Source organism: Bufo bufo, chromosome 7 (genome assembly GCF_905171765.1).
Source record: "Bufo bufo chromosome 7, aBufBuf1.1, whole genome shotgun sequence".
Lineage (NCBI taxonomy): Eukaryota > Metazoa > Chordata > Amphibia > Anura > Bufonidae > Bufo > Bufo bufo.
The window spans coordinates 93,806,990-93,824,928 of record NC_053395.1 but is presented as its reverse complement, the minus strand read 5'-3'; the positions used below and the strand labels follow the sequence as shown (position 1 = coordinate 93,824,928).

The window sequence follows — 17,939 nt, the reverse complement described above, 5'->3', positions numbered from 1 at the left end:
CAAGCCCGATTGTATTGTCGACTACAATCTGTATATGGGAGGAGTTGATCTCTCTGATCAAGTCCTCAAGCCATATAACGCCATGCGCAAAACCCGGGCATGGTACAAAAAAGTTGCGGTCTACTTGGTACAGGTTGCCTTGTACAACTCTTTTGTGCTGTCCCAGTGCGCTGGCAACACAGGAAAATATCTTCAGTTCTATGAGGCAGTCCTCAAGGCCCTGATCTTTTCTGACCGGGAAAGAGCAGGCCGGAGTACCTCGGGAACTGGAGGGGCCCGGATCGTCCCTGGCCAACACTTTCCAGGTGTGGTCCCCCATACTGGAAAGAAGGGACGGACCCATAAAAAGTGCATAGTGTGTCACAGGAGGGGGATTTGGAAGGACACCACCACTCAGTGTGACACGTGCCCCGATCATCTAGGCCTCTGCATTGATGGTTGCTTCAGGGAGTAGCACACTTCCATGGAGTACTAAATTTATATTCCCCTTCCCCAATTTAGCCACTGACAATCGGATAAAAAACGATGGTTCTCAGACTTGAGACACTAAAACTAAAAACTAAAAAATTCTAAAATATTATTTAGTAAAACTAAAATAAATAAAAAAAAGTTGACATATTAGGTATCGCCACATCCGTAAGAATCTGCTCTATAATAATACCCCATGTCCTAACCTCTCAGATGAACACTGTCAAAAAAATAAACGAAAATAGGTGCAAAAAAAGGTATTTTTTTGTCATCTTACATCACGAAAATTGTAATAGCAAGCGATCAAAAAGTCATATGCCCCCCAAAATAGTGCCAATAAAACCGTCCTCTCATCCTGCAAAAATGAGCCCCTACCTAAGATAATCGGCAAAAAAAAAAAAAAAACTGACTCTTAGACTATCTAGATACTAAAATGTTATTTTTTTTGTTTATAAAAAGATAATATAGTGTACAACATAAATAACTTTTTAAAAAGTAGAAATATTAGGTATCGCCGCTTCCGTAAGAATACGCTCTATAAAAATACCCCATGACCTAACCTCTCAGATGAACATTGTCAAATTTTTTTAATAAAAACGGTGTCAAAACAGCAATTTTTTGGCAAATTTTCCATTTCCATTTTTAATCCGTTTTTTTCCTGTAACAAAGCAAGGGTTAACAGCCAAACAAAACGTAATATTTATTACCCTGATTCTGCAGTTTACAGAAACGCCCCATATGTGGTCGTAAACTGCTGTATGACCAAACGGCAGGGCGCAGAAGGAAAGGAACGCCATATGGTTTCTGGAAGGTAGATTTTGATGGCTTTTTTTTTTTGGGCACCATGTCCCATTTGAAGCCCCCCTGATGCACCATTAGAGTAGAAACTCCATAAGACTGACCCCATCTAAGAAACTACACCCCTCAAGATATTCAAAACTGATTTTACAAACTTTATTAACCCTTTAGGTGTTCCTCAACAGTTTATGGCAAATGGAGATGAAATTTCAGAATTTCTATTTTTGGTAACCTTGCCTCACAAAAATGTAATATAGATAATCCAAAAATCATATGTACCCTAAAAATAGTCCCAACAAAACTGCCACCTTATCCCGTAGTTTCCAAAATGGGGTCACTTTTATGGAGTTTCTACTCTAGGGGTGCATCAGGGGGGCTTCAAATGGGACATGGTGTAAATAAACCAGTCCAGGAAAATCTGTCTTCCAAAAACCACACGGCGCACCTTTCCCTCTACGCCCTACTGTATGCCCGTACAGTAGTTTACGGCCACATATGGGGTGTTTCTGCAAACTACAGAATCAGGGCAATAAATATAGCGTTTTTTTTGGTGGTTAACCCTTGCTTTGTAACTGGAAAAAATGGATTAAAATGGAAAATTTGGCAAAAAATCTAAATTCTGAAATTTTATCTCCATTTGCCATTAACTCTTGTGGAACACCTAAAGGGTTAACGACGTTTGTAAAAATCAGTTTTGAATACCTTGAGGGGTGTAGTTTCTAGAATGGGGTCATTTTTGGGTGGTTTCTATTATGTAATCCTCACAAAGTGACTTCAGACCTAAACTGGTCCCTAAAGGTTGGGTTTTTGAAAATTTCTGAAAAATTTCAAGATTTGCTTCTAAACTTCTAAGCCTTGTAATGTCCCCAAAAACTAAAATAGCATTCCCAAAATGATCCAAACATGAAGTAGACATATGGGGAATGTAAAGTACCGTATTTTTTGCCCTATAAATAGCATTGGCCCATAAGATGCACCTAGGTTTTTGAGACGAAAAATAAGAAAAAATAAATTTATATTCAAGTGAAAAAAACAAACAAACGCAATTTCCCCCAAATTAAGTTAAAAAAAATTGGTGAAAAATTGACATATTAGGTATCGCCGCGTCCGTATCGACCGCCTGTATAAACATATAACATGACCTAACCCTTCAGATGAACACCATAAAAAATAAAAACTGTGCTAAATAAACAATTTTTTTTGTCACCTTACATCACAAAAAGTACAACAGCAAGCGATCAAAAAGGCGTATGCCAACCAAAATAGTACCAATCTAACTGTCACCTCATCCCGCAAAACATTAGCACCTACCTAAGACAATCGCCCCCCCAAAAAAAAAAAATATGGCTCAGAATATGGAGACACGAAAACATCATTTTTTTTGTTTTAAAAAAAGCTGTTATTATGTAACTAGTAAATAAAAAAAATATACATATTAAAAAAAAAAAAACGGTGTGAAAAAAGTGTAATAGCAAGCGATCAAAAAGTCATATGCTCCCGAAAATAGTGCCAATCAAACTGTCATCTCATCCCGCAAAAAACGAGACCCTATCTAAGATAATCGCCCAAAAACTATCCCAGGTTATATAAAGGATACCAGAAGGGTTTTGCAATCTTTCGCTGATTTTCATTGGAATAGTGGTTATATTTGGATTACTGCGGACGTAGTCTCCAAGTATACTAATATACCACATGATCAAGCAGTGATAGCCCTTCAATGGTTCCTTCAGGTATATAGCAATTATACATCGACACTCCAGGAATTTATCTGCATATCTGTGGATTTCCTTATGAAACATATTTTTTTTGTGTTTAATGATCAATTTTATTTATAAGTTTATGGAGTGTCGATGGGAGCAAAATTCTCCCCATCCATAGCCAATATCTATATGGTGTGGTGGGAAAAACAGTTTCTGTTTGTTGATTCTAATCCTTACTTCCATGCCATTAAATGGTATGTAAGATATATTGATGACTTGTTGTTTGTCTGGGCAGATGATGTTTCACATATATCGGGCTTTAGAAACTATCTTAACAGTTGTCTAAGTTCCCTTTCCTTTAGCCTACATTTTGATGCTGGTACCATCGCCTTTTTGGATCTTAGGCTGACAGGTGATGATTTAAACTCAAGAATATCCTTCATAACATATAGAAAGGAGACAGCAGGTAATACTACACTTCTGGCAACATCTTACCATCCACCCCATGTCACACGCAATATACCTAAGGGGGAAATAATTAGGGCGAGACGGAACTGACAAGAATACCTTCCCAGTGGAGGCAGAGAGCATCAAAAAGAGATTATGCCTAAGAACATATACCGCACAGTCTATACAGGGGGCGATAGATTGGATACTCCCCCTAGATAGACGCTCTCTAGTTTTTCCTAATGAGATATCATCAAAGAAACAAAAGAAACAACGGGGGATGGATTCTAAGTACAGTCAAGTTATTTTTGTCACACAATATATCGAAGAATATCTGGATATATGTGAGCTCGTAAAACGGCACTTACCTGTTCTGAACTTTGACAGAGATTGGAGTGCAATAGTGGGAGATGGAATTAGATGTGTAGCCCGCAAAGCACCACATAGACTATGTTTTGAGTGTAAAATTTTCACCTTGCGCCTTCCAATTATTTGCCAGAAAATACGCTTAGTAACCTAACCGCCAAACTACAGAAACCATTGTCTGTTGGCTGTTTTGGCAGTTAGCCTGGATATTCATCAGGTTCAATATAGCAACCAATCACAGCTCAGCTTCTATTTTGCTACGAGTCATTAATATGAGCTTTGATTGGTTGCTATAGGCAACAAAGGACATTCTTCGTCTATGACAGCTTATGTGTGAGTAAATATGATTTTGATTGTGACACTTAGCCAACGTTGTTGTAGAGGCTGATGTAACTCACATAACCTTAAGTGTATACTAATTCTGTGGAGATTTATATACTTTTCATTAAAGACAATAATGCCCTGTAAGAAAATGAATTAGATTTTTATATATATATATATATATATATATATATATATATACAGTACAGACCAAAAGTTTGGACACACCTTCTCATTCAAAGAGTTTTCTTTATTTTCATGACTATGAAGGCATCAAAACTATGAATTAACACGTGGAATTATATACATAACAAACAAGTGTGAAACAACTGAACATATGTCATATTCTAGGTTCTTCAAAGTAGCCACCTTTTGCTTTGATTACTGCTTTGCACACTCTTGGCATTCTCTTGATGAGCTTCAAGAGGTAGTCCCCTGAAATGGTCTTCCAACAGTCATGAAGGAGTTCCCAGATATGCTTAGCACTTGTTGGCCCTTTTGCCTTCACTCTGCGGTCCAGCTCACCCCAAACCATCTTGATTGGGTTCAGGGCCGGTGACTGTGGAGGCCAGGTCATCTGGCACAGCACCCCATCACTCTCCTTCATGGTCAAACAGCCCTTACTTTCAAAGTTTTCCCAATTTTTCGGCTGACTGACTGACCTTCATTTCTTAAAGTAATGATGGCCACTCATTTTTCTTTACTTAGCTGCTTTTTTCTTGCCATAATACAAATTCTAACAGTCTATTCAGTAGGACTATCAGCTGTGTATCCACCTGCCTTCTCCTCAACGCAACTGATGGTCCCAACCCCATTTATAAGGCAAGAAATCCCACTTATTAAACCTGACAGGGCACACCTGTGAAGTGAAAACCATTTCAGGGGACTACCTCTTGAAGCTCATCAAGAGAATGCCAAGAGTGTGCAAAGAAATAATCAAAGCAAAAGGTGGCTACTTTGAAGAACCTAGAATATGACATATTTTCAGTTGTTTCACACTTGTTTGTTATCTATATAATTCCACATGTGTTAATTCATAGTTTTGATGCCTTCAGTGTGAATCTACAATTACATAGTCATATGAATGAGAAGGTGTGTCCAAACTTTTGGTCTGTACTGTATATATCTATATGATTTTCTGTTTGTCCGTCTGTCTATTCTTTATTCACAGCCAAACATCTGGACCGATCTGCACCATATTTGGCATATAGTTATATCTGGTGTACAGTTAGGTTTTAGACTCAGCTCTCTAGGATGTACTGTTCCTGAGATATTCCCCAAAAATGCAAATATGGCACCATCACATGACCTGCAATAGAAGCCCAGAGATCTTTCACTCATATCCCAACTGCCATACACATGGTCACATGATCCTTATCAACCAATAGAAGCTCGCAGGTCCTTCAGTCTTGACATACACACAGTTTTACACCAGGTTTCCGTCACAACCCAGCCATTTTTCTTCACTGCTGTAGGTCACCTTAAAAGGGGCAGGGTGCTCTGGATGACACTGTTAAGGTAGCGGAGTGCTGTGGAGGTCACAGTTCAGGGGGGAGGCTGCTGTGGAGGTCACAGTTAAGGGGGAAGGTGTTGTGGAGGTCATATTTTTAAGGGAACGGAGCGCTGTGGAGGTCACTGTTAAAAGGGCAGGTGCTGTGGAGGTTACTGTTAAGGGGCAGGGGACTATGGAGGTCACTGTTAGGGGGCGGGCCGCTGTGGAGGTCACTGTTAATGGTGTGGGCACTATGGAGGTCACTATTAAAGGGGCAGCTGCTGTGGAGGTCACTGTTAAGGTCACTGTTAAGGTAATCTAACAATCTTAGGGAGTCAGGGACAGACAAAAGTTACAATCAAGCTTCTATTCTACTGGACATTGAAGGTAAAGGCTATTGTGTGTAGAACAGGGACAGGCAGGGAAAGCTGTCAGCCAGGGAGTGATAAGTGAGGAGGTGAGGCTGGGTGTGCCTACTAGCACAACTGCAGCTGCTGCAAACCTCAAAAGCCGCTACAAGCAATGGTATTTCTTAAATTATTTCCCATTTTAACAGAAATACATACACGCTTTTAAAATATCAGTGAAAAGACCTGAAATATAGAAAAAAAAATGCAAGGTAGCGGTCAAAAACATCAATGAGTGATAACATGATATTAGGCCTAAATCCGTTTATTTCTATCTCCAAACAGTTTCAATTTATTTTTCTATGCGTTTTTACATGTCTTACAATACACAGGGTAGTGCACAACATTATCTGTGAGTGATACCATGATATTAGACCTAAATCTCTTTATTTCTATCTCTACACAGTTCCAATATTTTTTTTTGGGTTGTTGAATTTCTTAAAACCAGTATGTATGTGATTACGTGTCTTACAATACGCAGGGTACTGAACCACAACATTATCTGAGTTTGATAGTGATCTTAGGCCTAAATCCTTTTATTTCTATTTCCACACAGTACTAATTTTCTGCATTTTGGGGTTTTTGAATTTACCAAAAACCAGCATATACGTGATTACATGTCTTACAGTACCCAGGGTATCGCACAAAATTATCTATGAGTGATAACCATAGATTAAGCCTAAATCCGTTTATTGTAATCTGTACACAATTTTACGTTTTTTTTTTTTAGGTTGTTGAATTTATTCCAACCAGTATATATGTGATTAAGTGTCAATGTGCACAGTAGCGCGCACATTTTTTTGTGAGTTATAAAGTGATATTAGGCCTAAATCCGTTTATTTCCATCTCCAGGCACCTCCAGTGTTGGAGTGGTGGAGGTGGGGGGGAATTAATTGCATAGTAGCTTGTCAACTTGTGTTTTACACTGGAGAATTATATATATTTTTTTATCTCAATATTTTAATGAGCAAAAGCCGTTGGGCACAAATCTTTTAGTGGCGCTGCAGTATTTCCAAAGTCAGCTGTCGGTAGTAGTGTCTTCAGTGTGTTTGTTGAAAGGGAAGGACATCGTATTGCACCTCCCTGTCTTTAATTTCCAAAAAGCAGATTTGCAAATTGTTTCATACTTTCTGTGACTGTGTAAATTTAGGCCCAAAAATGTCCACATCCACGACAGTACGTCATTATCATCTTCCCTTTCTGCTTCTCCCGATCAGACTTCTCCTCCGCTCCATCGTCAGCCATTGATAACAGAATGCATGGTCATGAAACAACTCTACACGCCCAGCCATCCGATTGTGCGCAAGCTTAATTCCCACCTGGACAAAGTTGGCCGCGGTGCAGTTGCTGCCGTGCCATTTATTCTAGTCTGCTGTCTTTTAGGGTGGTGATGGCGTGCGCTCAGCCTCTCTGGAAGATGACTAGCCGGCATTATTTATCCCAAAAAGCCATCCCTGCTTTGTGCTTTCACATGGCAAACAACATGGGATGCTCCCTGCTCTCGCTGCGCGGCAAGGTTCACGCAATGGAGGTCTGACAGACGGGGATAGTACATGTCTTTCACGACCCACTGTGTCAGTGTTTTTTGCGGCAGTTGTGAGACAGCACCCCAGCAATGGAGCCATGTCCTTTTGACCCCCCTATGATTGTGTCAGCCTGGCTCCCGGACTAGGCACTGATCCGCCTTCTGCTCCATGGACACTCGTCCATCCACATCAGCAGCAGGGCACAGTGTCGCTCACACTACCCCTCCTGCCTATCACTTGACAATGGGTGCAACATCCTGGCTGCCCTGAACCTGGGGGAAATAACACATGCTCCCTGCATGCTACATGTCCTCAACCTGGTCATGGAAAGCTTTTTAAATAAGTATACTGGCTTGCGCAAGGTGCTGGCAATGTCCAGGAGACTGTCCAAGCATTTCAGCCATTCTTACGTGGCGAAGAATGCTCTCCTGGACTTGCAGCGACAGAATAGCCTGCTGCTACACTGCTTAATCAGCAGTTGGAATTCAACATTGCACTTGCTAGAGCATCTTTACAAGCAGCGGAAAGCCGTGAACGTTTTTGTCATGCACCAGCCCACCTCAGTAGCAAGGACCATGTGTTGTTTCGAGGTTAGGCAGTGGCAGCTCATCCGAGATGCCCATCCAAGGGCTGAAGCCCTACAAAGAGGCCACAAAGTTTGTCAGCAGAGCAACTGTGGCATGAACAATGTCATCCACCTAATATTTATCTTAGAACAGATGCTAACGCTCATGCAGCAGGGGACAACGGCAGAAGAAGAATAGCTAGCACATTTTGTTATTCGCACTGTAGCTGTTGGGGACCTACAGACTCTGCCATAGAGGAGTAGGAGGATGAGGAACTGCCACTGCAAGAGGAAAAGGAGGAGTCAGAGGTGGAGGAGCAAAAGGACAATGATAACGATGTCACTGACCTGGACACCCAATCGTCTCAGTGGGGGTGGAGCCGGAAAGAACTGGCTCCTCTTGTACGCTGGCCAGAATGATGAGCTGTATGCTTGCTTGCTTGCTTACGCAGTGACAGGCATATCGTTGCCATCACACAGTCTGATGATTACTGGATAGCCATGCTTTTAGACCCTTGCTATCAAGGCAAAATGGGGGAATGTTTTCCTCTTGCCGAAAGGGAGGCCAAATTATGTTATTACCAGGAAACACTGTGTACATAGCTTGCTGCAGCTTTCCGCAAGCGGACACCTGTCTCCAGCGTGTCTTAAAGGGAGGCCCACCTCTGTCCCCCACAGAGTCACCCCCCCCCTGCCGTGGCCACAAGCAGCAGAAGCCACTACAGCAGTAGTAGCAGCACTAGCAGCAGCCTTTTCAGTCTCCTCAACATTGAGCAGTTTTTCCTTGTGCCACGCCAGGCTTAGGCCAGTCAGCAAGCCGACAGCTCCCGCCTTAGTGCCCAGGTTCATGCCTACCTACACTCTGCCCAGTCTCTGGCGCATACCCTGACCCCATGGATTTCTGGGTAGGGAGACTGGAGCACTGTCCCGAACTGCCACACCATGCTCTCTTATTTCTTGCCCAGCCTCCAGTGTCATCTCAGAGAGGTTTTTCAGTGCTGCAGGGTATAAGGTGACACCCAAACAGACCAAGTTGTCCTCTGCCTTTTTCCAAAACATCACTTTTGTCAAAATTAACCATGCCTGGATATGGGAGGATTTTCACACTCCTCTGGCTAAGGCTAATTAATAGATCTGGCCTTGCTGATGGTGCCCTATCTTGCCACTGTTGCTGCCTGCCTTCCATCCTACCTCTATCATGCCGCTGCCGCCATCATGCACTGACGTGGCCTGCTGACCATCATGTTCTGTACTGCTGTTCCTGCTGCCTCCATCATGCCACTGCTGCCTTCATGCCACTGCTGCGGTCTGCATATTATCGCCTTCAATGAGTTTGCTGCTGCCTCCATCATGCTGCTGCATGCCTGCCAACATGTGCCATATGGCTGCTGCTGCTGCCACTGCTTCTGCTAATCCCCTACTGCCACCACTATTAACGCAAAACATCTGCTATTACTATCACTACCACCACTACTACTACTTCTACTACTATTACTACTACCCATAGACAGCCAACCTACTACCTTGTATGTTCCATGCTATACTGCTTCTGCTGCCACTACTGTGGCAAAGTGCCTCTTATTACCGTACCCTTTCCACATCCACACTGTTCCCAAATAAAAGGGAGAATTTTTCTAGGCTTGTCCACAAAGAGCCACTTTTTCATCTGACAATCAACACTTGTGTGTGTTGTATGGGCATAAAATTTTGTTATCTCATAATAGCGTGTATGTTTAAATATCATCTGACCCTGATAAGGGACAATTTTTGGAAGCTTTGGAATATGAAAAAGCATAACACATGTTCTGGTGCCTGTGTTTGTTAACGCTTTCAAACGTCCGTTTACACAAAGTTATGTATTTCAGTGTCACTGAGTGATGGAAAAACAAATAAATTCCTAAAAAACTAAAATAGATAACAAGTTTTCCCAAAATTACTCCACAACAAAATCCGCACCATTTGGTATTGGTATTACTGCTGAAAAATTATGGCAGTTATACAAAATAAATAAATAAAAATATACTGTGTTGAGTTAGTGAACTCCATGCTCAAGAGAGTTAAGGCAGACACTTTGGGCAGAATTTGGCCATTTTCAGTTATGGGTGTACTCACTTTTGTTGCCAGCAGTTTAGACAATAATGGCTGTGTGCTGAGTTATTTTGAGGGCACTCCAAATTTACACCGTTATGCAAGCTGTACACTGACTACTTTACATTGTATCAAAGTGTCATCTTCAGTGTTGTCCCATGAAAAGATATAATAAAATATTTACAAAAATGTGAGGGGTGTGCCCACTTTTGTGAGATAATGTATATAAACAATCTGGATTGCACCATTCAAATACGCTACCTGAGATATCCAAACTAATTGCGAGAGATTTATCAAAACTGATGTAAAGGAAAACTGGCTTAGTTACCCATAGCAACCAATCAGATTCCACCTTTCATTTTTCAAAGCTCCTTTGGAAAACGAAAGGTGGAATCTAATTGGTTGCTATGGGCAACTAAGCCAGTTTTCCTTTACACCAGTTTTGATAAATCTTTACTTTTTTGCCCCCTGGCAAACTGTTTTATGTTTTTATCCCTTTGGACTGGATTTGATAGTATTTACTCACTGTTTATCTGTGATTTATAGGGATATATCACCCTTTATGTGGGCACATTATTATTTGCATTATATGCAATTATATAAAATTTAAGTGACTCTTGTCTCAGCAACTGGTTAATGTTATAAAAGATCTATACAGTTGGAGACACTTAATTTGGGGATGGTTGTTTGATCTTTATTTGTGTCGACATATTCAATATACCAACATACAAATAAATTTTGTAAGATTTTCACATATGAACAACTTTTTTATGATGTAATAGATTTCAGTTAACCCTTAGGATAACCTATCTTCTTTGAGCCATTACTTTTTTATTTTTACATTCACATAGCTGTATGAGGGCTTATTTTTTGTGGGACAAGTTGTGATTTCTAATGCCACCATTTAATTTGGCGTACAATGTAGTGGGAAGTGGGAAAAAAATTCCAAATGCAGCGGAATTGGAAAAAAACACAATTCCTCCACCGTTTTACGTGTTTTGTTCCCACGGCATTCCGTTTGATGCATAACTGACCAGTGCCCTTCATTCTTCATTACAACAATACCACATATGTATAGTTTTTTTTTGTCTAGAGAAAAAATAAATTTAAATAGGACCTTTCACCGATCCTTACATTCCTGTTAAAAATAGCTCCATGCATTCCCCATGTAATAACAATCCTGAAACATGTATTCTTATGGCTCTATATGTTGCACCATTCCTTTATTATTTCTACTAGAAGTTATGAATGAGTTGCTAGCAGTCTGCAGTAAGGGTACAGAGGGGTGGTAACAAGTTGGGGGCGTGTGCCTGCACAGACTCACTCTATCCAATCAGTGCTGCCATTTTCAGACCGTGTAGGTACACCCCCCAACTGGTTACATCCCCTCTGTACCATTGCTGAAGGCTAATAGCAATTCATTCATAACTTCTAGTAGAAATAATAAAGGAATGGCACAACATAGAGCCATAAGAATAGTTCCAGAATTGTTAGTACGTGGGGAATGCATGAAGCTATTAAAATAGGCATGTCAGGAGCGGTGAAAGGTCCTCTTTAAACTTAGAGAAAATTTTTATTTATTTTTTTACATCACCATATTCTGACCCCCATAACTTTTCTTATAGTTATATCTACTGAGCTGTGTGGGGACTCATTATTTGCAGGATAATCTGTAGTTTTTTTTTATACCATTTTGGATCACATTTTATTAAAAAAATTGGGGTAAGAGAAGCAATGAAAAAATGGCAAATTAGCCATTTTGACCTTTTTTTTCCCCGTTACGACATTCGCCGTATTGGAAAAATATATTTATATTTTAATAGTATGGGCGTTTTTGGTACCGGTGATACCCATGATGTTTATATTTTTTGTTATTTATGTATTTATTTTTTTATTTTAAGGAAAGGGGGGTGATTTAAACTTTTAGATTTTTTAGTGTTTATATTTTAAAGTTTTTTTTTACTTTTTTGTTATGATTTTGAAGCTCGTATTTGATCCACTTTTTACTGAGAATTGCTAATTTTTTATTTGGACCTGCGGCTTCAATACCCTACGATTGCGGCTTCGATATCCTGCAATACTTCTCAGCGCATGAAATCAGAGTGCAGCAGAGGATGCACGTAAAGGTGGAAAAACCAGAGCTTGTGGGTTTTTCACCCTTTAGATGCCGTGATCTTACTTGATCATGGCATCTAAAGGCTTTAACTACCGCGATTAGCATTAATGCTGGTCACGGTAATTAGCCTCCTATCTCTGCTATTTGAAACAGCTGAGACCCACCGGCCATGACGCCTGCTGCACGTGCGAGCGGGCGCCATGTTTGTACATTGCTCCAGCGCCACAGCAAAAGGGTTAAAGCTGTTGCCCAATTCAGCATCCTACCCCCTATCCACATCAGGGATTCGACTGCTGTGGCCCCTGCTTATCACGCAAACTGGTGCCTGTGTTCCCCTGTTTGAATTGAGCAGCAGAGACACATGCATATCCACCGCTCCATTCACCATTATGGGACTGTCAAAGATAGTGGAGTGCATGCTCTTGTGTATCTTTGGAAACTCATAGAGTTGACTCAAGTGACAATGTACATAAGTGCCCACCTCATCATTCATACCAGTCAACATCGGCGCCCATTGTTACAATCTCATGGAGAGGGGATAAATTGTTAGTAGATTGCCTGGACACCCTGATTTTATATTAGTATTATTTAGTCCTTATTCATTGGGGGTTACTGAATAAATGAGTGCACTCAGGATCACTCAGCATCTACCATTATACAGTGTTGTGGGTGAGCCCTCCAATACTTTTCATTGCTTTGTAGAGTGTACTTCAAACTGCAACCAAATCAGCAGCATTAGCTGCATAATACAATATTTCTCATAGAAAAGACATAGCTAATTAGCAACCCAGGAGAGCATGAAGAATAGACAGGCACCTAATACTGTAATTACATATTAAATTAAATTATCCCAGTTGGTGCTATAATCAAATTATATCCATGTCTATAGTAAGTACTGAGTTATCTTTTTTTGGGATTATGAATATACAAAAACAACTCAAGTTCCAGCAGAATCAATAAACATTGATATAATGGGGTAAATATATATCACATAATTTCCAGCATAAACAAAAAAAACCTAAAAACTACTTTAATGGTATACGTTAAAAGGATCCCTTAAGGATCCGCTAAATCCAAACTACTGGGTGTATAGACAAAAAAAATAAGTGACTGATAACCACATCCAGAATAATATTTAAATGCCTGGGGTATGGGAGAGTTTATCCCTAGATCTACCCCTATCCTAAAACCTCAGCCCAGGGAGGGCTCCTAGTGGTGGAGGCCCCCTGTCCGCGTACCTATACTGCTAACCCTTACCATTCCCTATAGGGGTATCGCAGAGATAGTGGACAAATATCCCAGGTATGAGGTATGGACAAAAGGTTACCAACTATATGAGTCGACTGGATGGGAAAAAAAAGGGAAAAGAGACACAAAACATAGTACAAACAAAAACAAAAATACACTTATTCAGGGGTGACATTATAGTCAGACGCCTCAATTACCTCGACGCGTTTCACCCACGTAAATACTGTGGGATCATCAGGAGGTGTAGTAAGACTATTAGTCTATGCAATATTCAATATGTGACTAGATAGATACCGGTGCAAAACCAGGTCACATAGAAAAAGTGCTCCACGATAAGTGCCGGCTTAAAGCCAGATCGCACGAGTGAGATGGACGCTCTACATGAAGATGAAATTAAGACAGAGGGATATGCTCAGGTTTATATATTATATTGATATCAATGATACTCATGCCTGCTTCGGACTCCTTCCATTACAGATAGTGTTATCCACATCGATTCAGTAGATAGGGTAGACCACAGCAAGTTAATTTTCTGTTATTCCCCTGCCATGATTAATTGACAGAAACCACAATGGTGGAGTCTCCCCTATGCTCTATATCCCCCTGGTAGGCCTACAAAAACAACTCCCCTGATTTCTCATTGAGTCACCTCAAGAGATTGCACCAATCCTATTTTTTTTTATACAAGCAGTTATCTACCCAGATCTGAAATTACTTAATGTTAACTCTAAAATTACCTTACAGCCAACCAGTATTGAAAATGTCTCAGCATTTATATAGATTGGTAAATTGATAAGTTTGGATAAAGTGGTTCAATTTTTTTTCTGTCCAATTCTTATATTCAGAGTAGTAGTATTCATATTATCTCTTCTACCAATATCAGTTAGCAGTGAGGGCATTTTATTCCCATCCATAGCCAGCATTGTGGTGTTGCATTGTTCAGATGAACTTTGGTGTGTGTAGCTTCTGAGTTTTGCTTTGCCTTCAGCTGTATAATATTAAACTGTCAGAAAGTGCTTTCTATTTTTTATTGTATAGCTTACATTTCTAAACTTGATGTTATATTCTACATTTATTTTTTTACTGTCCCAATATTTGATCTTGCAGATGCAAACAAAAGAATGGAGCTTAATGTGCAAGCACCAGAATATACCCTGTTCTGAAGACTATTCTCTCACCAGCACATTAGGCGAGCCTGTGAAAATTAGAGCTTGGAACATTGCAGGTTTACCTTCAGACAGCTTCTCTATTGACAATGGAATTATCATTTCGTAAGTTATTTTCTATGCTGTTACATCGTCAACTACGGTTATATTAATACATTCAAACACAATTTGCTGACTCAAGCACCAGCTTGTGTGCAAAAACGAAAATTTCCTAACCTGTTGTGCAGTTAATGTGAATCTACATTGCTGAATGTGCTAATGATAGAGTGTAAAGTGTCATAATACTCGTAGTAAAAACTGATTATTTTTAAGTCGGCCATCTTGAATTAGCATTGATTCCCAATCCATCCTTTCTGCAGTGTGGAGTGATGTTGAATCTGCACCCTTAGTCCTTTTTCGATCAGAAAGCTCTGTTTTTACTGAAGTCCTCTTTAAAAATCACTGTTCTTTCAACAAACTGCATAAATCAATATCACATGGAAAGTTATGAATCTTTTTAATATATCCTATTAAAGAAAAATGCTACTTCTCCAGTTATCAGCCACTTTTTCTCCCATCTCCCCTGCTTTCTGCACTGATCACTCTCTCAGAATTCACTTCTACAATCTTTCTTCAGTGAGGTAAGGAATAGACAGATTTTCAGATACAATGAAGAAGCAGTGTTCAGTGCCTATACAGGTCTACAGAGGTGGCGAGGAGGAGGAGGGAGCAGCTGCAGAAAGAGAGAGTCACAGACAGAAACACTACTGCAGGTTCCATTAAGGTTTTTTACTGTCTCACCCCAGTGCGGAATTCACAACAACACTGTACACTGCACACTGCTGCTAGATGTCAACCATGCTGCTGCTTCTCCGGTGTGTGATAAATAGACATAGAGAGTAGGATCTCATCTTTTCTGTGTGTGCTTTTTATGGTAGAATACCAGCTAGTCTCTGCCCTCTGTAGAGCTGAGTTCAGAGACAGCTGATAATTACAGTATATATGGAGCTTTCGGAAGGGAAAACGGGTTAGGCTACTTTCACACCTGCGTTCAGTGCGGATCCGTCTTGTATCTGCACAGATGGATCTGCACCGATAATGCAAACGCTTGTATCCGTTCAGAACGGATCAGTTTGCGTTATTCTTTAAAAAAAAAGTCTAAGTCAAAACTGATCCGTCCTGACTTACATTGAAAGTCAATGGGGGACGGATCAGTTTTTAATTGCACCATATTGTGTCAGTGAAAATGGATCCGACCCCATTGACTTACATTGAAATTTAGGACAGATCCGTTTGGCTCCTCATCGTCAGGGGGACACCAAAATGCTGGTTTTGGTGTCCGCCTCAAAAGCCGAACGGAGACCAAACGCAGCCAAACTGATGCATTCTGAACGGATCCTTATCCATTCAGAATGCATTGGGGCTGAACTGATCAGTTTTGGGCGCTTGTGAGAGCCCTGAAACAGATCTCACAAGCGGACCCAGAAACGCCAGTGTGAAAGTAACCTTAGAAATAAGATAAATTATTAGATACAAATTGTATGATAGTCAGAAATACTGCTATTTCTAATGTACACACTCTGGCTTTTTGTTCATGTTTCTTATTGAGCACTTTCAAAAATCATCCACAGTTTAGGGAGAAAAGGTACAGTAAGTGAATGTCTGTGTTAATGACTTCTCTAACAGCTAATTGGCAAATGGTGTTTCAGTAATAGAGGTGAGATTGGAAGTGTTAGCTTCACTGGTACTTTGCCCATTAAATAAAGGCAAGGAGATCCTGGTTACTGATAGATCTATCCTTCTAATGAAAGATTGGTTAGTGTGAGCTACAGTATTCATCAATGCAGATAACTTTCAGAAGGTGTGTTATAGAGACACATGAATCTGGTGTAAATTTATCCAAAGACAATTATCTACAAATAGAGAAAATCCAGGAATTTTGCTACTCTACCTAGCAGTTTTCGTCCTGTTAGGATCACTCCAAGAGCAGAATTGGCGATCATAAAAGAGACTAAAAAGAACTCAATGTAACAGAAAGACCAGTAAAACCTCTAAAAAGAGTGATGTTCACAGAAGAACACCACATAGGAAACTGCTATAAACAGACCAAACGAAATTGGAGCTTTTAAGCATATATTGGCAATGCTACATTGGGAGGAAAAAGAACAGCAAAACCCAAATCTCATCCTAAGGCCTCTTGCACACAACCAAAAAACTGAAAAAGTCATTTTTTGTGGTCCACAAAAAATACAGATGAAGTCTGTGTGCATTCAGTTTTTTGCAGAATGGAACAGCTGGCCCCTGATAGAACAGTACTATCCTTGTCTGTTACACACAGCCAGTGATCTCAGCTAACCGGCCCGGACCAATGAGGGCGGTCCTGGGCCGGAGATCGCTGTGATTGACTAGTCTGTCACGCGATCCTAATGCCATCTGAAAGTTTCTGCTCCCCACAGTCCGTGACTGTGGGGATCAGAACCATGTTAAATATGTTAAATATATGTATATACATATATTTTATTACTCCCTCCCCCCCCGCAGCTCCTGATGTGCCCCCCCCTAATTTCAGGATGGCCGAGCGGCTGGCGGACAGGCGCGCGCGATCGCCGCCCCACCGCCCCCTTTCTTTCCCCATTTTTAGGATGGCCGAGCCAATAGCAGAGTGTCAGCATACAGCTGGCACCAATGTCAGCCATTTAACCCCTTCCATGCTGTGGTCCATAGGGACTGCTGTGTGGAAGGGGTTAAGAGATGGAGGGAGCTCCCTCCCTCTCCCATCAGAGTGCTGCTGTGCTGTGGCAGCGGCCGATGCTTGATGGGTTAACAGAGGGAGGGAGCTCCCTCCCACATCCGGCTGTTGTGGCAGGGCGGGTGGTTACCATGGCAACCAGACACCTTCACGGGCTTACGGCTTGCCATGGTATAGCTGATCAGGCTTCTTCTAAAGGCAGGAGCCTGATCAGGCTTACTGTGAGTGACAATGCACTGCAGTACACTATAGAGTGTACTGCAGTGTATTGTAAACCATCAGACCCACTAGATCATTAAGAGGACCTATCACCTCTCCTGACACGTCTATTTTAATAGCTTCATGCATTCCCTATGTAATAACAATTCTGGAGCATCTATTCTTATGTCTGTATGATGTGTCATTTCTTTATTATTTGCACTATATTATTTGCGCTATTACGAATGATATGCTTAGAAAGTTAATATACATACTCTATTTCTGCTTTATTCACAGGCCCAATA

At 40.7% G+C, this 17,939-nt stretch overlaps 1 protein-coding gene across 1 annotated transcript in view; it reads left to right on the top strand.

The window, feature by feature from the left end:
• Positions 1–17,939, top strand: part of DNAH7 (dynein axonemal heavy chain 7) — a 574,291-nt gene that overhangs the window by 331,477 nt on the left and 224,875 nt on the right. Inside the window, exon 45 of the mRNA XM_040440176.1 lies at positions 14,650–14,813. Coding sequence (XP_040296110.1) covers positions 14,650–14,813 — 164 coding nt within the window. The remainder of the gene's footprint in view (positions 1–14,649; positions 14,814–17,939) is intronic.